Raw genomic sequence first — 24,700 nt, 5'->3', positions numbered from 1 at the left:
TTAGTGGTCTAGTTTTTCCCAGATAATATATGACTGCCCTGAGCACATACAGTGTGTGTAGGTTTCTTTGGTTCTGGAAACAAGTGGGCAGTTCTATTGATTGGTTCACACGGAACTTTGAAATTAATTTGGGTGCAAACCGTGGGTGAGTGTGCAGAACCACACTGTCTTTGTGAATAGTGACAAATGCGTCTAGAACTGAAAGGGCCTGTAGTTCACCAACTCTTCTTATTGAAGTGACTGCCACCAGGAAGGCAGTCTTGTGAGTGCTTTAAGGCTAGCCTCATGCATTGGTTCAAAGGGAGACCCCATAAGTCTAGTTAGTATCACCTTTGGGTCCCATCTGGGAGCCTGGTTTGAAACAAGCACATCTTTTAACCCCTTACATGTACCCCCATAGCAGAACCAGTGGCCTGCCTGCCGGGGCCGGGCGATTCAGAGCATAGCTGCTCCAAAAATACATCGATGGCATTTGTGTCGGAGCCACGTCTGTCGCTCAAATCCTCGTCACTCTCGGTACACGTGGCGGTGGGGGAGCTACACTTGGCCTGCATTATAGTGTAGGCCGCCCACAGTTTAACTCTCCGTTCTTTTATCGTCTTAGGACGTAAAAGCTAGCAAGACCGACAGGACTCCTCATGGTGATCTCGAGGTACACTTATTGCACCCCTGGTGCGTGTCCTTCCGGGGATACTTGCCTTTACAAGAAGGGGATCATTTAAAAGGTGTCCTCATAGCTCAGGTTCATAGCGACAGCAAAACCAGAAGGGAAAAGAGGGGAGAAGGAAATCCATTCTTGAAAAGAAAGAGCCCAAGACCCAACTCTCCCTTACTGTGTAGGCCTGGCCAGAGGGCCAAGGCAACGAAGTCTGGAGTTGTCTTCCGCAGTGGTTGTTAAAAAGTAGTCAATGAAGGGGACGAATATATAAACGACTAAAGATATAGAGCTCCGCATAAGGTGACCAGCTAGCTGGGCGGAAAAAAACAATCTGAGGGACCTCGATGCATGAGGCATTTTGGGAACACTACACGTCACACTAGGGATAGTGTTACAGGCACGCCCATGTCAACGTCCCCTTTCAATCCTCTTAAGACAAGATGCAGTACTCAGATTACCACTAGATGTCGCACTAGATGCACAGTATGTGCATCCAAGCAGATTCACAGGCATCAGAAATGTAGGTTTCCAGCAATTTAGCTGGGTATGGGATGTTTGAGATAGGTCTGTAGTTGGAGAGGTCCTCCAAGTTTCCTGCTGTGTCCTTGAGGAGCGATTTGATGTATGCCTATTTGAAGGATTGTGGCACTTTCCCTGTTGAGTGATTGTTTGAAGATGTTTCTGTAGTATTCCATGGGTGTTCCTTCAGAGTATTGATTTGTATGTGTCTGGGCAGGGGGGGGTAGGGATTTGTGGGGGAACCAGATTTGTTGCTTTTGTTTACCAGTTTGACGAATGTCTCCACTGGTATTTGGGAGAAGCTTCGAAGTTTTTTTGGTCATTCCTCGTAGGGATGGGTGGGTTGCATATTATCGTTCTGCGGTCTGTTTGATGGTCTTGATTTTGAAATGGTCTGCATGATCATTGCACAATTTCTCGGAGGGTATTGGAGTATTGTTGCAGCCAGGTGTGTTTATTTAGTTTATGATTTTAAAGCCTATAACCACTTCCTACCCGAGCCTCTAACCACTTCCTACTTGAAAATCCCAGATTCAGACTAACAAAAGCGGGTGGTGCAAGTTTCCCTGTTAGAGCTGCCCGAGCCTGGAATGCACTCCCTACTGCATTGAGAGCGCATCTACCCTACTCTAGATTTAGGCGCAACATGAAAAGCTGGCTCTGGACCAAAGACGACTAACAAAGTGATCACCTGCTCTAGGCCCGGCCCATTGCACATAATTACCTTGATACCACTGAAGTTAGACTATAGACTATCTCACTGCCCTTTGTGATGCGAGGCACCCACATCTTGCATCTCTTGCATATATGTATTGTACTTTGTTAACAACACTTGTAATGCATCTTCTGTATGTATCCTATGTATGTAACCTAAGCCTAAGTATTCTTATGACTGCTGCGCCCGGCTACCCTTGGGTTTGGAGCGCATTATCAAATAATAAACTAAAGAGTTTTTGGGGTATTTGGTGCTTTGAAGATACGATTGTTGTAGCATTTCCTTTTTGCATTCCCTTTTTGAATGAGCAGATAAGTTGGAGTTTGAATTGCTTTCTGCAAATCGTATTTGATCCTCCATTCTAGTTCAAAGCTTTCGATTTTTCCTTTTCATGGCGCTGAGTAGTGGGGTTAACCATTTGAACATCCGAGACAGCGAAGCATCCCTCAAGTTACTTGAAACACAATATGCGGTGAACCCGGCTGCCACCACTCTAGGTGACAAAGATGCACTGAACAGTTTCAGATGCCATGCGGACAGGGAACAGAGGTTCCTGGATAGCCCACGCACATGAAGGCAATATGGTGAAGGGGAGCACCCGGGCAGACTGCTAGCCAGAGTCGTGAGGCAGGAGGTGGGTGACCGCCACATCCCCCTCAGAGGATGCTGCTCGGGTACGGGTCCACACTGTCCCAGACATAAACAAGGTGTTCCGATCCTTTTATGCAGCACTTTATGCTAATCATGATGTGGCTCCCAGATATAGACGCATTCCTTAATGGTCTTCCACTCACTGTACTCTGACAAGGCTAGAGATGCTCTTGATGGCCGATCCCAACCCGGACCGTATCACCATGGACTTTTATAAATGCTATAGGTCCTACCTCATGCCCTACTGGTCAGCTCTATGGGATGAATCCTGTGTGAGAGGGGAGCTAGCCGGCCACACTCCGAGGCAGTGATAACTGTGCTCCTCAAGCCCGGTAAACCTGCTACACACTGGGGCTCATACTGCCCCCTTTCACTCATAAATAGTGATGGTAAAATATTTGCAACAGTGTTGGCCCTCCAACTCAGCCCCTAAATGCCATATCTTGTGCACCCGGACCAGCCTGGATTTGTGCCCTGCCGCTCTACCACATCAACCTGAGGTGTCTATTTAACATCCTAACCCGAGTAGAGCCAAAAGTAGGGGCGGTGGCGGCGACACTGGACTTTCAGATGGCCTTGGATTCAGTATCCTGGCGGTTCCTCTGGGCTGTACTTAAAAAGTGCAATTTCGGCCCCCAATTCATCTCGTGGATAAGGCTACTTTATATGCTGCCACTGGCCAGGGTTTGCACCAACTGCTTATTCCCATCCCCATTGGACATCCGCAGGGGAGGGGACTATGCAGGGCTGCCCAAATCCCCCACTAATCTTTGCAGTAGTTATGGAGCCTCTGGCCGACCGGATGAGCCAAAGGCATGCGCATAGGGGAGTCAGGCTCTCAGGCTCTCCCGAAATCATATCCCTGTATGCAGACGACTCATTTTTGTAAGTCAGAGATCATGATGAGAATCTCACTCCCCCATCACGCATGATGTCCTCCACATCAGGCTACTATCTGGACTCAGAGTCAATTGTGCCAAGTCTGAATTTCCTTTAACAGACGCCACTGCTGCTCCACACAACCTCATGGGTTTGCTTGGTATCCCACTGAGATGAAGTATCTCGGGGTCACAGTTACGAGGCAAGAAACCTTGCTGTACGACCGAAACTCCTACCTGCAACAACTCTAGGTAAAACTGCGTACCTGGGCAAAAATTCCTAGAAAGCTTGCTGGCCGTGTGTCACGCCTTAAGATGATCGTATTGCTGCAAATACTGTACTGGTTTCTGATGGTCCCAAACAGCCTGGGGGGGAAGCACTGTTCGAGTCATTTAAGGTCACTGTAAATGGCTTTGTGTGGCATGCTGGGGCGGTAATGTTGGGCAAGATTGTATGCAGTAACCCTGTGGGAGACTACACCAGCCTTGTCCTCTTGGTATTAAGTAACCCACCTATTGGTATAGGTCTGTACTACACAAGTTGGTAAAGTGACTGAGCAGCCAGACATCTTAAGTGGGGTAAATATGAGCTGTAGCATCGAAATCCACACATACAAGTCTCCAAATAACACATAACTAATTATTTTACTAGAAATGAGTTAACAGTCCGTTTTAAATAAGCCTTTTTTTTTTTTAAAAAAAAAGGGCAATATGCAATGTTAGGCAAAATCCTGTGCAGTTCCCTCAGGGAGCACTACCCAGGATTAGGACTACAGGTGAGAGCAATACAAATCCCCTTTGGTATCAGTCTGTACCAAAAAGATTTAGTTGGTAGCTGTGGCTAAGCAGTCAGATTTATCTCAAGAGGGGGACGAGCAGTATTCAGGGTTTACACAATAGGTATCACAGCACTACGGAACAAGGAAACACTGACCAAAGCTTTGTATCAAAAAGAGAATATATATTTATTTTATACACATCTAGTTCAACACATGAATCACAGTTGATAAAGCAAGTTAAGTTCAGTCAAGGAAAAGTATATACAACGCCTTATTCAATTGTAGACAAGTGTAGACAAGTTTGCGGTGGAGTGAAAACTGAGCAAAACGGCACAGTGAAAGCCAACTACAAATGGCACTAACAATTCAACGCAAGGGAGGGAAAACGCAAGTTAAACTGAAATATTTTCAGACATCCCCTAGCAACACTTCCCTGAAGTTTTGTGACTAAGTAATGCACAGTAACACTCTAGCAGAAAGATACGTGAATGAAAACTGAGCAAAATGGCACTCCACAAGTTAAAACAGTAGGACTGAAGAGGGGTTTAGAAGATTCAGGTGCATCAGCACATTTCTCATTGAAAATCAATCTATTGAGAGCAGATCTAACAAATCAGCCAGAGTCAATAGGCCTGAGCCAGAGTCAGTGGTACAGGACCAAGAGCTTAGGAGCAAAATGTTCTTGTAGCTGCAGTCAAGTCTTTGGTAAACGAATATTGAAAAGGTAGATGCAAGGCGAAGAGAGAGGGCGGCCAACCCAACAAGTAGATAAAGGATTTAAAGCACCTTTAGGGCTACCACGGGGAAAGGGAGGCCTGGCGAAACAATGTACCTTAAACATGAAGTGGCTTCTGCGGTGGCGGTTGTTCCTGCCTTCGAGGGGTCCATCAGAGGAAGAGAGGCTCTCGTCCTGGAGTAAGGTTTGAGTCACTGCACTACCCAGGGATAAAACCAGCCGCTGTGCTGCCAAACGAAGGTTAAAAGGTATGCTACTTTTAATCGCAGTCCGGGTCGATAGCTGCCTGGCTATCCGGTCTCCAAGTGCTGGGCACTGTCGATTCGACCAAGGCAGGTCCGGGGAAGCGATGGGTGAACTGGTTGGTCCCACCAGCTCAAGGGAAGAAGGCTCTCTTCGTGTGGAAGAAAAGTGGTGAGACGATCCAGCAGTAAAGCTGATAATAAAATAAACCAGAGGTATGTTAGAGGCTGTCAGTAAAAGTGGTAGCCTCGAACAATGGGAAAATCCCATAGGAAAATATTTGCGGTTGAATATTTATGGTAGTAACCACTGCCACCAGCCAGAAACTTTAAAGAGTGGGACTTTAGGGTACCCCCTCGAAAATGAACCCAAGGGAAACACTATTAACCCTTTCCAGTACCTCCATAGTAAGATGGGTTTTATTGGTTAAGTTCATAAGTTTAACTAGTAAAGTCAATGGGGACTTTACATGCCCTGGGAGACAGTAGTCAGTCCCAGGGTATGGAGTCTATGTTTGGGGGTCGCTACGACACCCCTGTGTCACTGCACCGTGGGTGCTGTGTAACACCTGTGAATAAAGATGGTTCCTAAGGGTGAGTGAAAATCCCATAGGCATTAAACACAAAAATAGCCTAGAACACACATAACAAAAATGCCTAAGAGTGGGAAAAAGAGTCTCACTCTTAGCAGGTGAAAAGAAACAAACCCTTCAAATCCAGCAAAGCTGCTGGGGGACTCTATAGGTAAGGGAAATTAGCCATAGAATGAGAATTCTCCCTAACATGCAACAATCAAAATACACTGCATACCACTCTCAGATTTAGAATAAGCAAGTAGCTACTCGGATGCTGTATACACACTTCCTACACCCCGAGGCAACTTCAATTACTAGGAAAGTACTGGCATTTATATATCACTTTTTTGTAACTAATAAACTGAGGATGTGAAAAAGGAAAAGTAGGTAAGAAAAAGGGTTAACAGGTTGTCGTGTGAGCACTTTTCAATCTCCCAATGAAGTCTAGATTAAATGTTCCCAGCAATACAAGTTAAACCTATGCACCACCTATGAGGGACAGTTCCAATCAAAGTCAATGGTCAGAAGAGTCTGCAGGGAGCCAGGACAGTCAATTTGAACAATGCCTGGAGTGGAGGCACTTCTTTAGATGGCACAAAAGTCTTGCAATGTTAGAGAGTTAGTAAGAAATCACTGTAGGGCCACAAGCTGTTAGGCTTGTGAAAGTCCGAGCAGAGATCAACTCTGCAGAAAACATCATGATACCCAAGAAGTTCTTCACCAAACTGAACAGTATGTGCAGGGATTTCCTGTGGCATGGCACACCAAACAGAGTGGCGCTATGGAAGCTACAGAATTTTTTTGAGAAAGGGGGGATAAAACTGCCTAACTATGAGGTTTATTATGTAGCGAGTTAGCTACAGTATGTTGCCAAATGGCTCTGATGAGGGGTCCTCCAAATCCAGGCTATTTGGGCAAGATTGTGCCCCATTTTACTTAGATGTGGCTCCCCAAGGCGGAAATGAAAGGGCATCCCAAGATGATGATACTGGGGTGGAAGATGTGGTAAAGGGCATGCCAAATGATGGAGAACCCCTCTCCATGCTCTCCGCAGGTACCACTAGTTGCATTAACAGGAGGAGAAGAACAACCAAGGATGATAATCAGGAACCATTGGGAACCGATTGGGTTGGCCACAATGGGAGATATCTGGCGGGAGGGATCTATAATAGACTTTCAGGGGCTGAGGGAGGAAACTGGGTTAAACAAGGGCCAGTATATTACGTATTATAGAATGGTGCAGAAAATAAAGAGAATGTGGCCGAAGTTATATTGGAGGAAGAACCAGATGCTACCATAAATGTAATATACGACATAGCGGAGGGGGGAAATGAGATATCTAGAATTTACGAGATGATGTCTAAGGTAGGGAAGGAGGTCACACAATTGAGACTAGATTGGGAAGTGGGAGCCCCGATGGAAGATGGGTTTATGGGAACGGGGGCAGAGGTACCACAAGAAGGTATCGGGGCGTGCAAGATTAAAACAGATACAACTGTATATTACGCATAGGGCGTATATGACACCCCAGAGGAGATCGAGGTTTGAAAATGCAGGATGGCAAGCATGCCCTAAATGTGATCAAGAGAATGTGGGTATGGTGCATATGTTTTGTTCATGCCCGGTCATTGAACGCTTCTGGAGCGAAGTGGCGCAGAAACTAGCGAAGAAGGGAATCAAGATTGTAGTGGATACAGTGTGGGCCTGTTTGTTGGGGGGGTTGGGGGGGAGGTCCCAAGATCGCAGAAACTCAAGCATGTGGATATATTGAGGGATCCGTCCTATATGCTTGCAAAGAGAAGAATTGCTATGGGGTGGAAGACATGCCATAGACCGCGAGTGGAGGTGTGGTGGAAGGATTTACAGAAATGGGCCGAGGTAGAAACTATGGTATGGCAAGAGGCGAGCGGTGCTGTGGGGGAGGAGGAGACAGAGACCCTGATGGCCTGGAAATCATTGATAGTGGAGTTATTTGGGTCAATACAAGACCCAACGGAACCCATGGGAAGAGAGACCCTACCACAAGATGCAGGAACTGAATGTGACAAATAATGGGCTCGGAATGGGGGGTGGGAGAAGGGAAGCAGTGTTTAGAAGTAAGCAATGTATAATGGAAATGTTGATGTATGCACTGCCTGTTTGAAAATAAAATTGTTTTAAAACTCCCCCCCAAAAAAATTAAAAACAAAAAAGAACTCTGCAAGTCTCAAGTGAGATAATGCAAGCTGCAGACAAAAAATAGTTAAGTAGCCCTTAGACAGGACTGTACCTTAGGTTTGAAGAAGAGGATCTAGCTGGCTTCTGTTTTGGTTGCAGTCTTGCAGATCCTGCACCTTAGTTGTGAGGACAAAAGGGAGGATGTCTGGAGGACTCCTGCACTGCAGTTTGAAGGTCGGAGGCTATGGGCGGTTTTCAGTTCAGCAGCCAGCAAATAGCACCAACACAGATCTTTGACACTTGGACTTCCCTTGCTTCTGGAGTCCAGCACTCCGGTGAGGTGACTCTGGCTTGGGTCGTCCTGCTTTGGGAGGGTCCTCAGGATCTTCCCGGAGCTCTGCTCCGGCTTAAAGACGATGCACTCTACTGCGGATTTCTCCACCCCCTGGCACTCTGTTCCAGCAGCAGCAAGAAAGTACAGCCAGTTGGGGAAGGTCCTCCAGCAAATTTAGTCTTGGGGTTAGTTGGTCCGACCAACCCAAGGGAAGAAGTCGTCCGTTCTGGGGCTTCTCTACTCGATTCGGAGTTGGAGCTTCAGTACTGCAGCAGGGCTTCACCAGGCAGTTCAACGGTCCAGGAGGGTGCAGCAAGGTTATCTTCCAGATTTCTTCGTCAGATGTTTCGTCCAGTGGTCAACTCGGCCTTAAGTCCAAGAAACCTCATCTTTTATGCAGGTTCCTCCCATTCATGCACAGCCTAGCCGTCACTCACACAGCAGGGTGGCTGTCCTGCAAGGACAGACAGCCAGCCAATCATAACTGGGTGCATTCAGGTAACAAAGACGACTAAGGACAGGGAGTTTCAGGCACCTCTTTTGCTTCCCGCCTGGCTAGACACTGGAGCCAGAGGCGGGTATCAGCACTGAAGCCCGCCAAAGGCAAAACAAACAAAAGGGCTAAACCTGGTTTGGCGCGCGAAGTAAACGCAAGAAGGACATCACAAGCAAGAAATGGTGAAAAAAAGAACAGGGCCATTTTGACAAAATGGGCACCCATGGGTGCACCACTACAGCCGAGGGTTCAGCCTGCGGTAGAAAATGCACAATGGTAGGAATATTACACCACTGCTAACAGCCATCAAAAGTCATGAGGCAAACAACACTTTTTACATTTGTAAGTAGGAAACAGGGCTTCTAAGTAACCCCCCCCCCCCCCCCCCTCAAACCCCCCAGTACTTCCACATAAGATGGAGTGTACTGGACCTACCCAGGAAAAACAGTCAAGTAAAGTCAATTTCACTTTACTACTCTTGGGAACAGGCGTTCACCCAAGAGAAGGTATTTAAAACATGAGAAATTCAAGGGACTTCTCAGACACCGCACTTAAAGGTGCTGTGTGTCACAATACAAAAGTAGATGACTATGGAGTTTGTCAGACGCCAAAACCAACAAAAAACAGAGTCCAAATCAGATAGAAAATACATGAGAGTAAGAAAGAGGTCTCACTCACTCTAGGATAAAAATTGAAAAGGAAAAAGTCCAAGTTCAGCAAAAGAGCTGGGGGTCTCTAAGGTTGAAAGGAATAAGCACAGAAATTAGAATTCTCCCTTAAATTGGGCCACGCTCAGGAGACCATATAATCGTGGCAGGCTTGCCGCCCCATACAGAGGTACTGGCTAGCAGCGCAGGCTCAATATACAGTCCTCTGGTTTACAGAGGGCTCACCACTCCCACATGTAAAGATAGAGCAACACGCCACCAAACCCCAGAACGTTCGTGCCTTGGTGCTACCCCCTCTATGGAAATATCCTGGGGTGGCCAGTCCACCGGCCACCACAGTGCTTGTATGGGATAAAATATGGCGGCTCACAGATAACCCATACCCATTCCATAGGAATTTACCGCTTTGGAACCTCTACAGAGTTTCCCAAAATAAGCAAAACTGCTGTGAACAAGTGGGCAGATGGCTACTCCACCCTGGGCGATCTGTTTATTATTTTGTTGCATGACCTGAGCTGCCTAGACACCCTGGAAGGCAGACCTCCCAATGGCTACAGTATGCAGGACTGCACTGCGTGTTCAAGAAGACATGGGAGTTCCCCATGCTGATCCTGGATGAGCCGCTTGTGGCGCCAATTATGGAAGGTGCGTCGAGCACTGGGATAGTATCCAAACTGTACAGTCTGCTGCAAGATCGGGTTTGCAAACCACCATCCAAGCTACAGGAGGTTTGGGGTAGCGATCTGGGTTTAGAGATCACTGATAAGGGCTGGGATCATATATGCTTGCAGACTTGTGTGGTTTCCCTTAATGCTAGGTACCGGCTAAGGAACAAGTTACTTACCTGTAACTGTTTCCAGCATGGGTCTGGCATGGATTCCCATGCTCATGAATATTCCCCATCAGGCGGGTATCTTCGAAAAAAAAAAAAAGAAATAAAAACAGTTCCTCTTTCGTTTACAAACGGTCTTTCTCCTATAAACAAATCACTAAGCTCTGTGTCATACTGCCCCAGCCAATGATTGCCCTCTCCGCAAGCCCCTCCTCTGGCAGCCATCTTCACATTTGGTAACACGTGAAGTGCAAGTATGACCAAGAAGAGCAAGAGACAGGGGTAGACGGGAGGGTTTGCATGTGAATCCATGCCAGATGCATGCTGGACAACAGTTCCAGGTAAGCAACTTGTTCCTTCTCCAGCATGGGGTCTGGCATGGATTCACATGCTCATGAATACATAGCAGTACACACATACACAACCACGGGAGGTGGCCAGGCTCAACAGAAGCAATTACTCTTACCTCCTCACCAGGCTCACCTTCAAGTGAACAGGTTGCGCAGCACTGCTTGGCCGACCCTGCACTCCGCTTTGGAATCCCTGTCGACGCAGTAGAATTTCGTGAAGGTGTGGGTAGACCTCCACGTAGCAGCCCTGCAGATGTCAGGCAGCGGCACACCAGACAGGAACATCGTCGTTGCAGCGATCGCTCTGGTAGAAAGGGCTCCGAGGGCCAGGCAGTGGTCGGTTTGCCAACCAGTGACAATGGTTAATACAGCTGGAGAGCCACCTGGAGATGTAAGCCTTGGACAAGGCCTTCCCCTGGTTCACAGGACCAAAGTTCACAAAAAGCTGAGAAGTCTTCCGGAAACTTTGTGCAGGCCACAAAAAACTTCAGCGCTCGAGCCCCATCCAGCGAGTGCAACGTCCTTTCAGCCAGCGACAAAGGCAGTGGAAAAAACACAGGCAACACCAAGGGTTCGTTGAGATGAAATTCCGACGGAATCTTGGGCATGAAAGAGGGGTGCGTCCGCAGCACCACCCTGGTCTCGTGGAAAGTCAAATAGGGCCGCTTACAGGACAGGACCTTGATCTCACCCACTCTCCTGGCAGAGGTGATGGCCACAAAGAAAGCAGTCTTCCAAGAAGAACTCTATATGCGCTTGATGCATAGGCTCGAAAGGGCCCCACCCCCCAAATGAGCCAAGTCCACACCATGTTGAGTTCCCACACCGGGGCAGGAGCCTTCACCAGGCGAATGATAGGAACAGTCCTTTAATGTAGACCGTGTGACCAAAGAGAAGACCTGGTGTAGCGAGATAGCCGCCAGATATAGTTTGAAGGAGGCGTGCGCCAGCTCCGACTTAGCCAACGGCAACATGTATGGCAGGACTGGGGGCGGGGTGGTCGTGATCCTCAGAGGGTTTATCTTCTGTGACCGTCACCAAGTCACGCAATGCTTCCATAGAGTCCACAACGCCGTGTCCCTGGCAAGGACCTCCCTGCAGTCCGCCGGCAGCTCGTGCCCGGCGAACTCCAGTGCTGCAGGAGCCAGGCCTTAAGGGTCAGTGATCCTGGGTTGTGGTGCAGGATTGCGCCTCCTTCCTGGCAAGCAGATCCGAGACCACTGGTAGCTTGGCTGGAGGTGCCGCTGACATGCTGAGAAGGTCCAGGTACCAGATCTGCCTCTCCCACACTGGTGCGATGAGGATCATCCTGCACCAACACCGTCTGAGTTGATTGATGACACTTCGTAGTAGCGGCAACAGAGGAAAGGCGTACAGTAACAGTCCTGGGAAAGAGAATGCGTCCCGCAGGCTCACCGGCTGGGGGAACCTGCTGGCGAACCTCCGGCACTTGGTGTTAGTCAACGTCGTAAAGAGGTCGATCTGGGGTGTGCCCCACCTGAGGAAGAGACCGTCCACTTGATCCTGTCAAAGGTCCCACTTGTGGCAAGAGCGCAGCTCCCTATTGAAAGAGTGTGCAACAGTGTTCTTCACTCCCGCAAGGTGAAAATGAACGAGAAATATCCCCATTGCGACGGCCCAGTGCCACAGCTCCTGCACCACTCCCCTGCTTCCTGAAGTAAAACATTGTGGTGGTATTGTCCATGAAGACACTCGCCACCTTGCGCTTGAGGGACAGAACAAATGACTCGAGGGCCTAAAACACTGCCCACAGCTGCAGGACGCTGATGTGGAGCTCCTTCTCCACAGGCATCTAGCGTGGAGACATCTGGTGTTCGCCCACCAGCCCTCCAGTGAAGCATTTGTTGTGACTGTCTTCTGGTACAGTGCCTCCGGCGATGTTGGAATGCACACCCCACCACCTTATCGCTTGACGCAACTCCTCGCAGAGCACAATCCTGTCTTTGAAGCTTCCGGACACCTGGATCCAACGGGCGTCCAGGAGTGGTGGCATCTGCAACTTGCAGAGTCTGATCAGGTAGATACATGACATCTAACCGCCGTTGCACTTTGCCCAAAATGGCCGCTATCCTCACTCCCGAGGGGGGGCCGCCAGGCAGGATACAGTGTTGAGCCTGGCCCCCAGGAACAGCACGTCCTGCGATGGAATCGAGCAGGACTGTGCACAGTTCATGAGAACCCCATATCTGTCAGCAGCCGGACAGTCCTCTGTGTGATCGACAGCGATGTCCCTTGACCTGGCCCAGACAAGCCAGCCATCGAAGTAAGGGTACACATGTATTCCCTGTAGGTTCAGATGGGCCGCCACTGGAGCCAGGCACTTCGTAAAAACTCTGGGTGCCGACTTCAGTCCGAAGGAGAGCCTTGAACTGGTAGTGTTTCCCCTGTTCGACGAAATGCAGGAACTTGCAATGTTTTTCGTGGAAGTAAGTATCCTCTAGAGCTGACGACAGGAAGTCTCCCTCCTCCAGTTGGCCGAGCACGTGCTGCAACGTGACCATCCAGAATTTATGGGACTTGATGATCTATGCCGACTCAACAAGTACGAGAATGGGCCTCCAGCCCCCAGTCTTCTTTCTTACTAAGTAGTATCTGGAGTCCCAAGTGATGCAGTCAGCCCCGGAGTCACTTCGAAACAAGCTCTATAGTCCCTTTTTTTTTAACCTGTCCCGAACAACCAGCAGCAGCTGAGGTATGTGTGGTGCGGGCCCCCCCCCCAATGTCTTGGCCAATTCAGTCCTGCTTGGAGGCCGGCGAGCCGCTTTGGGAGCCTTGGCAACGACGGCAGCGGCCACCTCCGAAGGCCTGGGAGTTCCCCCTGTAGGATTCCTGGATCGTGGAAAAGGAGGGCAGGCGGTAAGAGGATGATCCTCTTGCGAAACCGGACTAAGATCTGCCGACTTCCCTCCTGAGGAATGAAAGGATGGAAGGTGCTGTTGCAGCGTGCCCGGGTCGTCTGCGGCACTCTTGAGGGCCTGAAGAGATTCATTGACGGCTTTTCCGAAGAGATGGTCTCCGAACGGCATGTCCAGGACTCTCGTCTGAACCTCTTGCCTAAAGTTGGTGGCCTTCAGCAAGCCAGGACGATGGAGGCAAACCCCGTTTCCCCATCTGGCAGAACCCAATGTCTGCAATGTGCAGGGCCACGGTGATGGCATGGTCCGACAGCACCTCGCTCTCCTGGAGGCTCTCCAGCGCCTGGACCCATTTGTCCTCAGGGAGGAAATTCAGTATTGGGTCCATCTTGTACCTTAACTCCCGGTTGTACGTGGCCAGGAAATCTAAAGCGTTCGCCGCCTTGACCATTGTCGCCGCCAAGTAGATGACCTTTCTACCCACGGCACCCAATGGGTTGGATGACTTCATCCGTGCAGCCGCTGAGACCACTGAGCCTGGTGATGGCTCTGACCACAGACACTTGGGTGCAGACTGCAGAACCTGGTATTTCTCTCTAGCCGGTCTCTTTCCACCAGGGCTGAGGTGGGGTTCTTCAGCAGCGCCAGACCCTAATCCAAGATGTCGTCCAGGAGCGGCACCGCCAGAATGGTCTTCCTCTTGCTTCCCAGGGTTGATAAAGGAAGCCCTCCTTCTTAGTCTCCTCCGGCGTGAGTTGGAAGAGTTCTGATGCGCGGGCTATTATGGAGTGGAAGGAACCCACTTGGTCCAGGGGAGAAGCCCTTGGAGGTGGAGGGAGTAGATGCCGTCATCGTCTGTGTCTGTCCCATTGTCCTGGAGGGGCGGGCGAGAGGGGGGGGGGGTGGTGGTCAACCTACCTCAGTGTCTGTAGCTTTGCTCTTAGTTGAGACTTGCAGTAGCTGTTTTTCTAGAGTGGATTTCCGCTCCAACCATTCACAAGTGTAACAGCTTGTGATCCTACAGTGATTTTTCTTCCACAAAACACTAACTTTGTGCAAGACTTTATTATCTAAGAAGTGCCTCAGCTCTATAGACTGCTCCAATTGACTTTGGCTGTCCTGGCTCCCTGCAGAATCTTCTAGTCCATTTGACTGATACTTACTGTCCCTCATAGGGGATAACTTATTATTGCTGGGAAAGGTTTTTATCTGGACTTCATTGGGAGATTTAAAGTGCTCAAATGCTCCGAGAACCTGTTTAACCGTTTTCCTTCCTTTAAACCTTTCCTTTCTACAAATCTCAGAATCTACAAAGTGTAAAAGTTATATAAAAGTAGGAAGTGTGTAGGAAGCATCTCAAAAGAGTATCTGCTAGCTTGGTGTTGATTCTGGACAAGTATTTTAAATTATATTTGATTGTTACAAACATTGCCCTTTTTAAAGAATGCTTATTGATTTAACATCAGTTTTAAATAACTATTTAAAACAAACCTTTGAAAGTGGTACATTGCTACTTGTATTGGTGGATTTCATTGCTACAGCTCATATTTACCCCTCTTGAGATGATCCTGGCTGCTCAGTCACACTACCAACATGTGTAGTACAGGCCTATACCAATAGGTGGGTTATCCAATACCAAGATGAAAGGTTGTGTAGTGTCCCACAGGGTTACTACATCAATTATTGCCTAACACTGGACCACGTTATCAAGCCTTCCCAATGACCTGCCCGTTTAATGAGTTCTCGTCGCTTCAGGGTACCTACCTCAAACTTGCTGGTCTTTGTAGGATTCTTGCTGTGCTCTGTATATTGCTGCTATGGCTTAGATCTGCTAGCCCTGCCATAGAACAGTGGCTCTGGTATGTTACTTAGGCATCAAACCTTGAGGAACGCTGGATCTCCTTGCAACCAGCCCGTGGCAGGTCCCTGGACATTTGCACCCCCACCCCTTATGGGTGTATTTGTAAACACTTGCTGACAATGGACTTGGAAATACAAATTAGTGCTGCGCCGAAGAGCATATTTAGTATTCGGCCGAACACCGAATATGAATCTGAATAGTTGCTTTATTTAATAAATCATGTTTCAAACTTGAAAAAACAAACACTTGTTTATTTCTCTTAATTTTAATCAATGCAACATCTTTAGTAGTATAAAGTATAAAAGCCAGAAATAAAGGAGATTTAACAGAAATGAAGGGACCAAATGTACAGAAGGTTGTTGCATATTCGAAACCAGTGCCAGTCCAAGTAGGAGGCTTCTGATAAATGCAAAAGGACTAGGTTGCAATGAACAAAATGGATATTACATTTGCAACTGCCTTTGTGATTAAGACGCATTGCATTCTCTATCCAGTTGCAAAGTTAAAGGTTCATGTCGGCCCATGCAAGATACAAGTAAAGAGGAAATCTGAAATGTATGAACTCCAGCTCACACCTATTCACCCCACTGTAAAGACTGGAAAGAGGGGTGGGGAGAATCTGTACTACTGCCCTCTACTTGGCAGAGTAGAAGTACAGAGCACCACAGCCAAGATTCTCTATTTGGTAAACGTGGTCAATCAATCAAGGCTTAAACTCTCAGGAGGTGATGCAAGCTGGTTTTTAAGTACAGTGTAGTCTCCAAGCCCCCACAAAGGAAAGTCCACACACTAGGTTAGTGATAACAGTGCTTTATATGAATAAGATTCAAGTTATATACACATACAATAATGTGCTCAGGCAATACTAGAATGATAAATGTACAATTTCTATGTGGTACCACAATTATTTATTTAATGTGTTACAGTTTAGTTAATAAACTTTACACATATATGGCAAAAGAAATACAATAATGAGATTAAGATTACACAGTTAAATAAAATGGCAATGCTAATAACAATAAATAAATAAATCTAGCCTAGACACAATCATACATTCTAAGACCTAAAAACAACCTAAATCATCCTAAATCAAGCCCTGTGGATATCACATCAGAACTCACCAGGATATGAAATACTGACAATATTTGGAAGAAACAATTAGGAGTTAGAATTCACAATTACAGGATTCACAATTACAGAGTAACGCATAGCCTAAAAAAGGGTTCTAGTAAAGGTGTATCCCATCACTACTCCTGAGTGTAGATAATGCCACCTATTCAGATCCTTTTGCTTTGTCACCCTGAGTGGGACGGGTATGCCCAGACGTGGGTCCCGTGCCTGCTGGGCCTAGAGACCCAAGCTACTCCTCACTGATGAGCCCCAACAAGGGTGAAACATGTTTGGGGATGCTTGTGGTCTCGTGCAGAAGGGATGTGACCTAGCAGTTCGGGCTGGACTACCCCTTTTGGGGTGGGGCCAAGCCTGATTTGCATATGGTCTTTCCCCTTCTGTAATGGCTTGGCAGGCGAAGAACGATGGTCTGGAGGGTTGCCCCGAGCAATGCCAGTGGTTAAGATTCAGTCTAAACCTTCCAGCCATCACCTCTTTGTTTTTGCTAATGTTTCTTCCTCTCTTGAAAGCGATCATCGGTGGTTCTGGGAATAATTTGTTCAGCATAGTGTCCAATTTGATGAAGTACCATTTCTTTTGATTAGGTGTTCTGCACACTGGTGTCCCACTCCAGTTGGTTAGAGGTAGCAGTGGCGGGTTATCTTCCATTGCTGTTATGTGATTGCATTGAAAGTACTGGGCTTACACTTGGCCATAATGTGCCATAAAATCTTATCTATTTTTGGACGTCTGTTTTATATAATTGAGCATCTGCAAGTACTTGAGCGCTCCTATTTTGCATATTTCCATTTGACTGATCCTGCAGTGTGCCCATACTGTAGGAAGTGATGACCCACTGGTGTTTCTCTTTGGTTAATCTTTAATGGGCCTCTTAGGGTTCCCTTCCCCAAGCTCCAGCCCTTTCAATTCCCAAACCAAGAGTCCAGTTTCAAACCCAAAATGTCAACTTGTCAAGATGTGACTTTCTCTTGTTTACAGTTCCTTTCACATATAACCTTCTCATGGGATAGTATCAAACCTTCGAAAAATGCTAGGTTCTTGGCTCCGCCTAAGCGCGACCACTCTGGGCCCATCTCTGTATTTCCTGTACTTGCTTCTCTTTTATCCTTTCCTCTTCCCGCTGCTTCCTGCACCCCTTTATCTTCCACTTTGTTGTGACCACTTGCACCATCTTTGTCTTGCTTTCTCTCTACTTGCTGTGCCTCTGGCACCTTCCCTTTTGGGGGTCACTTTCTCTTCGCTGTGCCTCTTGCACATTTATGTGTTTGCTTGTGTGCACCTTTGCACCTGTCCTTTTCCTTTCCAGGTCTCTTGCACACTTGTTTATTTCACCGGTGCTCACTTGCACCTTCACTTGACTTTTGGGTCACTCACACCCTTTTCATTTATCTTTCCTTTCCGCGCTCTCAATGCCTGTCTCGCTTTCCTTTTTCTTTCCGCTATCTTTCTTGCTTTCCGCTTCGTGCCGCTTGCAAATTCAGTTTTTTCTCCCTTCTCGCTCCAGCTAGCCGCACACTCCTGAGTTTCTCTCACTTAACCACATTGAAACTCACTGGGTAGCATTGCGCTGGCGAGTGCTCCTCTGGGCATAAGAGATCAAGGTCAGGGTCTCACCACCTGCCCTGCGGACCCCTTTAGGACCTGCACACATCCCAAGGGTACTAGCACTACGCCAGCAGGTCACGGGCTGCCTCAATCCAGCTCCCTAGCCATGCTGCAGCCCCTCTCAGGCACCGGGCCAGCGTCTCGGCACGCTGCTCTCCTCTGGATCCTCCAGGCTGCTCTCCCTTCAGCTCCCTGCTTCTTGGCTTCTTAGCTTCCTTCTGGATTCACAGCTCGCTCTCTTGATTGTGCAAAACCACACCATTTTATACTTCGTAAGTGGAGTCAGGTGTGAGTATTCTGTGTGGGTTATAGGTCATAGTACCGAATCAAAAAGATCGAATGACAAAAGGGTCGAGTCAATTCGACCGAAAAAAAGGATCGAATTTATTTATTTTTTTTGGGCGGGGAGGGGTCCACCTCCCAATCACCATTTTTGGTGTAAAACACTCTTTTAAAGCTAAACTAGAGCAACAAAAAAAATACATTTTACATTTTTTTCCAATCCTTTGGTTTTCACTCAAATGCACTCATCTTTTGCATTTGATCCTTTTGTTTTTCGAAACTTTCACTGGACACCGTCGGTGTGAAATGCCTCACCCTATTAATGGGACAACCTAATGGTAGTAGGTGGCAGTCTTCTTTTTGTTTCTGAAGGTGTTTCATGCAGGTAATCCTCACTACTCTTGGTTGCCTCCACTTCTTCACAGTATTGGTCAAAAATGGGTCGGGGGAGATGGAATGGGTTTGCCAATGTCCCATACAAGCTCAGCATGGGGTTTCAGATGTGGGAGAGGGGGCGTTGAATTGGAATTGAGGGTTACTTCTATTTCCCAGATTATTGTTAGGATATTGACAGTGTGGATAGGAACATTCTCTAGCCTTGGTGTATTCCACTCTTTTCCTCCTCTTAGGTGGACCGTGAATTTGTAGTAAAAAGACCTGGATGAGGGCTAAGGCAGAATAACCCATGAAGGCTTCTGGACTTTTTCCTCCTCTTATATTTTTGTGGGTATATCGCATCTCACCTGGCGTACTCCCATGACTACAACCCCGGACTCGCCTGGCCACCTGAATGCTCTTTGGGTTTACACAAGGGAATACTCCTGGGTTTCTGACAGTCCTCAACAATTCTATTCACTTGTTAGTGTTTGTAGTTTTGGCTGATAAATGACCAAGTATATTTATTCGTAGTTCCGTTGATTCTGCATTGAAGCAGTTTCTCTGGGTATTTTCAGCGCACAGTCAAATTTCCTGCCAATGTGTCTCGCTGATTGACCTTCACACAAGAAAATTGCACAGCGTGTGGCAATTAGATTGTCCCTTGTCCTCTTATTTGAATAGGAAGACCGCTTTCTAAATGGAGCGGGGATTACGCCCAGAGACTCATGTTTGCTTCAGAGGCTAACCTCTTGATGCATGATACAGAAACATATGCTAGAAACCCTCTTACATTATTTTGAGTTGATTGTAGAAATTCATCAACAATTAATTTATTAAAGGAGGAGAGCTTTGTTATAGTGTTGAGGAGATTCCGTTCGCCCCTTGCACTCGTGCTGTTTTTAGAAGACATATTTATATCTTGCGTTCTACACAGTAATTTGACTTGCAATGTTAAATGAGAATTATCAGCTGCTAAGTTATCTGTTCTGTACCTGGTTATCTTTTTGTATAGGGACATTAAAAGATGATTCTGGATTTTCAACATCGTAGCAGTCCTCTGAAAATGATGCAACTTGTACAGTCAAGCAAATCCCACGTTAAGTTTCTGTCAGGCACCCAATCAAAAACCAACAGTGAAAGTAGGATCTCCCAGCATCGACCGATTCAGGTAATGTTTGAAAGCTGGCATTACTGGAGTATTTCTGTAATTCTCTTTTGTAAACCAATGTTTGTCAGCAATTTTCTTGCCACCTTGTTTGTAGATGTGTGTGGATGTACCATGTGAGAGAGCTGCTACTTTCTACCTCCCCTTTTTTTAATGCAAAATGTTAGTGGTCATTAAGAATGCAAATCCTCCCGTAGGCAGATAAAAAGAATCCATAGTTCAACCAAGAATATATGTTGAGGTAGGACTCATTGTTGCACTTGGTTTTAAAGACTGCTTGCATATTGTCCGCTCAATCTGCACCACGAATCCTGTGAGCAATATAATCCAGGTACTGACGCCACAATTAATACTTATCCCTTGTACCTTCGCCACAGGTTACTCCTCCTTCCTAACTACATAGTTTTATTTTAATCTGGTAGGTTTTGGAATACTTAATACTGGTTTTAAAGTTTATTTCTGTTTTATTTTTAAACGTAAGCATAGACAACAACTGAGGGAAGCATGTTTTTAAGTCTAGACATTCGTCGGACCAAAGGCCCTTAAAATGCTGTGCTCCCAGGTGACTTTCAGTTCAAAACATTTCACTGAATCATGCTGATGTGGCAGGATTGTTATGCAATGCTATGCTACCTTAGGCTCTCCCATACAGGCAGGCCTCTGACCCTCCATGTCACCTCCCTCTGCACACAGCACCCCGGATAGGCCCAAAACCCTCCTGGGCTTTCATAGTGATTATACAAATGTTGCCTATCCATAATACAACATGATGCCCCCGCAGGACTGCATCACAAGTGACATGTCGATCGTTCTTGCCAAAGGTCTGCAATATTGTGCCAAGTAACACCCCCATTGTGAAAGTGCTAGAACATATTAGTGGTTGCCTATGATATGCTATATATTCTGATGATTCTTAATCTGTTTAGAATCGCATGCTGTGCATATGGCCCGATATCCAGTGGTAACCGCAGAGTATTGCATCTTGTCTTTAGGGGACCGAAAGGGGACATCGGCATAGGCTTGTCTGTAACACTGTTCCTATCGTGACGTGTAGTGTACCCAAAATCCCTCACGTGCCGAGGTCCCTCAGATTGATTTTTTCCACCCAGATAACTGGTCGCCCTATAGAGGAGCTCTTACATAAGAGACATTGTTTATCTTATATCGACTTGTCGGTTATTCTCTGTTAAGTCACTTCGACCATAAAGAACAACTTCGACGAAGACTGCGGGGGATTTGTCTACACCGGTGGATTTTGGCACCTAAGATCCGGCGGCCGGAGCTTCCACATGGTCGGGCCCTCTGGCTGACCTTTACAGTAGGGAGAGTGGGGTCAGGGTGGCCATATTTTCGGTATGTCTTTCCTCTTGCCCCCTCTTTACCCTTTAGGTCTGGTCATCTTCCCCTTTTGCTATGGAAAGGACTCCTTTTAGGTTCTGCCCTAATTGTAGAGCCAGATATCCTTGGGAGGGCGAGCACAGTACCTGTTACGCTTGTCTCCCCTTAGATCATGACGAGAGGAGGTGTGCGGCGTGTAAACTCCTTCGGCCTAAGACCCTTAAGGAGGGCTGTGTAAAGCGGTGGGCCGTGTACGGTATGTTGCGGGTGGAGCCCCCTTCCCCCACACCCGCCGAAAGTGACGGGGGCACCTCTGATGACCAAACATCCGTTGCTGATGTGATAGACCTTGAGGCGGACACTGCTAGGTCGGCCACGCCCGTCCCATACCCTTTAAGGCCTGACACTGGTCTCGCTTCAGGGACAACACCCGGCGGCTGGGGCGTACAAGCGCATCTCACTAAGCACACAACCCTTACACCTGTTTCGACGGGTACGTCAAAAAAGGTGAAAGCGCCAGCAGGGCCGCTGAAAATTTCAGTGGATTCCTCGGATCGTACACATCCAAAGCCGTCCCCGCATACGCAGCAGCATCTTGTGACTGGGAATTCAAAAACAAATAAGGGCGCTACCCCTAAATCAGGTTTACACGTCGAAGCGTGGAAATCCAATGCTACGACGGTCCCGAAGGCTGCGGTAGGCCCAAAAATCACGACTAGGCCTCAAGTCGAAAAAACGACCGCTAGGCCCTCTAACGCCGTTGAAGGCATCCTACCGATAGGCCACCTACTGATAGGCCATCGGAACCACTTTCTCACGCCGATTCGGCGATAATCGAAGACCGCATCGGGAGAATTACGTCCGTGGTTGGGCTTATGCCGGTTCCACTGAAACGCATGGGGCAGGCCACAGGCAGATCTGTATATACGCCATGGTGCCCCGATTCTCAGGATAACTACGAGGACAGTCAAGAGCCTCTTTCCTACACCCTGAAAGACATTTTTTGGTTTTTGGCGCCAAAGGCGGAAGACGATGTTTTATCACCCGTAGGCCATTCTAGATCCTCTAAATGGACAAGGGAAACATTTGAAGGGTGTATGGACCGTCTAGAACAGAGGTCTACAATCTCTGGGGCGGGCCCCCACAGGGGGGTGCGGCCGCATCCCCGGGGGGGCGCCAGAGCCCAGCATGAAATGTAAAAAAAAAAACTTTTTTTTTAAAACTTTTTTTTTTCTTTTTTTTTTCTTTTTTTTTAGATTGGAGGAAATGGGAAGGAGCAGCTCACATGGTCAGACTGGACCATAAAACGGTCTTGGGCACCAATGAAAAAATGGCCAGCAGTTGCAAATGAATATTCAGTCCTTTAGTCATAAACTGTTTGAATAGTACCCAAGGGGTTGTTTTTTGTTCAAATGTAAACAAATTGTGATATTTAAAGAATATTTATTCAGCAACTATGGTCAAAACTACTAGCTGCATAGTGAAGTAACTCCTCAAACTGGCCCACATTGGCCAAAAAAGTGGCCCATTTTGACTGGCCTACAATAGCATTTTACATTTTTGGTACGGTCATCGCCCTATTGCCCTATAGGGCAGTCCAAGCCTGCTGGCTCATCCATAATGGTTGTGGGGGCGTCTACCCACCGGCCACCTCGCCTATTATGGAGGAGCCGATCAGCCAGGCCAGTCAAACACTGAGAACTCCCTCAGTTGCTTTTTCCAGCTGAGGGAATGCTCCTGGGCTGGCTGAACTGTCAAAGGGAAACACTGTTTGCCTTTGACAGTTCATTTCTCAAGCCGCACATGATCACTGAGCCATGCAACGCTGGGGGTGTTTTTGCTTCGCCAGCCTTGCATAGCTCATTGGAAATGCTGGCTGGGGCACTGTATGTATGTGCAAGGGGTGCTCCTACGCCTCCTCGCACATACGGGCAAAGCAACCTGGAGCGGGGCATTTTAGCAACCATGCGCAGGCCCCTGCAGAAGGTACGTTTATGGCGATTTATTTTTTATTTAAATGTGTATGGATGTGTGTATGCTTGTGTTATGAACTGTGGTGGGAGTAGGATGGGCGGCAGCACTGGGATAGTGGTGGGAGTAGGGTGGGGAGAGCCCTGGGTCTGTACTGGGAGTAGGGTGCGGTGACGGCACGCAAAAGTTCATAGCGATTTCTATATACTGTCCATCTGGCATTTTTGGGGGGGCCCGGCCTGCCCAAACTTTGCTCAGGAGGGGCCCAGGCCAAAAAAGTTTCTAGACCACTGGTCTAGAAAGAATTCAGTTTTTCTGAGCATCCTTCCCCAAAAAGTTCTCATGGAGAGCCTAATCTTCAATCTACTTCACATTTCGAAGATCAGCCGGCTGTCCCCGTCCAGCAGGAAGACATAGTCCAGATGGACACTTATAGGGACATTTATAATGAAGATGAAGAAACTTCCTTTCTACAGAATTATGAAGAGGACCAGGCGGATGCCACGGACAATTGGGAAGAAACCCAACAAGATGGAATGGTCCCATGGACGCTTCCTCAGCAAGATCAGGACACTGATGTACTGTGCCTGGATTCCCCTCCGTCCACCCCACCTCGCCAGGACTCGCCTGTAGATGATCAGATGACCTTCAATATCATGTTAAAGAAGGCAGCTGAGCATTTTCAAATCTCTACTCAAGAGGCAGTTCCTGAGCAGGACTTAGTAGAGGATATTCTTAAGGAGAAACCTCCCTCTAGCCAGGCCATTCCCCTCCTTGATTCTATCAAGAGAAGATTGCCTCCCTCCCTGGTATCACCAGCTCAAACCCGGGCAGTGAACCCAAGAGTTGAGAAATTATTTCGCCCAGCTCCTTCGGACCCACTATACATTAAAGGACACGCCACCCCCGATTCTCTGGTAATGACTACCACCCGGAAGCGGGCAGAAGTACCCCTTGCCACTAGGAAGGCACCCCTGGATAGGGAATCCAAGAGGCTCTATGCCTTAGGCAAGCGAGTCACCTTGGCTGTCGCATATACCATGCGTATAGCAAATACTATGCTGGCGAGTTACGCTGACGCTCAGTGCAACCTACTTCAGGAAGACCTCCAGGAGGTCCCAGAACCCGTCAAGTCCAAGCTTCTCTCTATTGTGGCCGAAGGAAAGCAGGTGAACCAGAATGTAATGAAGAACACTCTGGACACGGCTGAAACAGCAGGCAGGTCTCTAGCCCACAGGACCTTACTGAAGAGGCACGCTTGGCTGCGTACCTCAGGGTTTAAACCCGAAACACAGGCCTCGTTCATCAATAAACCGATTGAAGAAGCTAACCTCTTTGGAAAGGCGGTCGATGAAGCGTTGGAAACAGCCAAAAAAGAGCATGAGACCCTTAAGTCTCTGCAACAAATCGCACAAAGACCTTCCCCTCAGAGAGGAGGTAACCCTCGGCTGTCCTTTCGAGGGCAGTCTAGTGCAAGTCAGAACAACTATGGCACAGGAAATT

The 24,700-nt window shown here is 47.6% G+C and overlaps 1 protein-coding gene across 9 annotated transcripts in view; it reads left to right on the top strand.

The window, feature by feature from the left end:
* KIAA0753 (KIAA0753 ortholog) overlaps positions 1-24,700 on the top strand; it is a 1,822,630-nt gene that overhangs the window by 177,045 nt on the left and 1,620,885 nt on the right. For all 9 annotated transcript variants that reach the window (XM_069615058.1, XM_069615057.1, XM_069615051.1 and 6 more), the window contains one exon: positions 19,736-19,891. In XM_069615058.1, the coding sequence (XP_069471159.1) occupies positions 19,748-19,891 (144 nt within the window). In that variant the 5' untranslated portion in view covers positions 19,736-19,747. The remainder of the gene's footprint in view (positions 1-19,735; positions 19,892-24,700) is intronic.

Source organism: Ambystoma mexicanum, chromosome 9 (assembly GCF_040938575.1).
Source record: "Ambystoma mexicanum isolate Mex_15411 chromosome 9, UKY_AmexF1_1, whole genome shotgun sequence".
Taxonomy (NCBI): domain Eukaryota; kingdom Metazoa; phylum Chordata; class Amphibia; order Caudata; family Ambystomatidae; genus Ambystoma; species Ambystoma mexicanum.
This window is presented reverse-complemented; position numbering and strand designations above follow the sequence as displayed.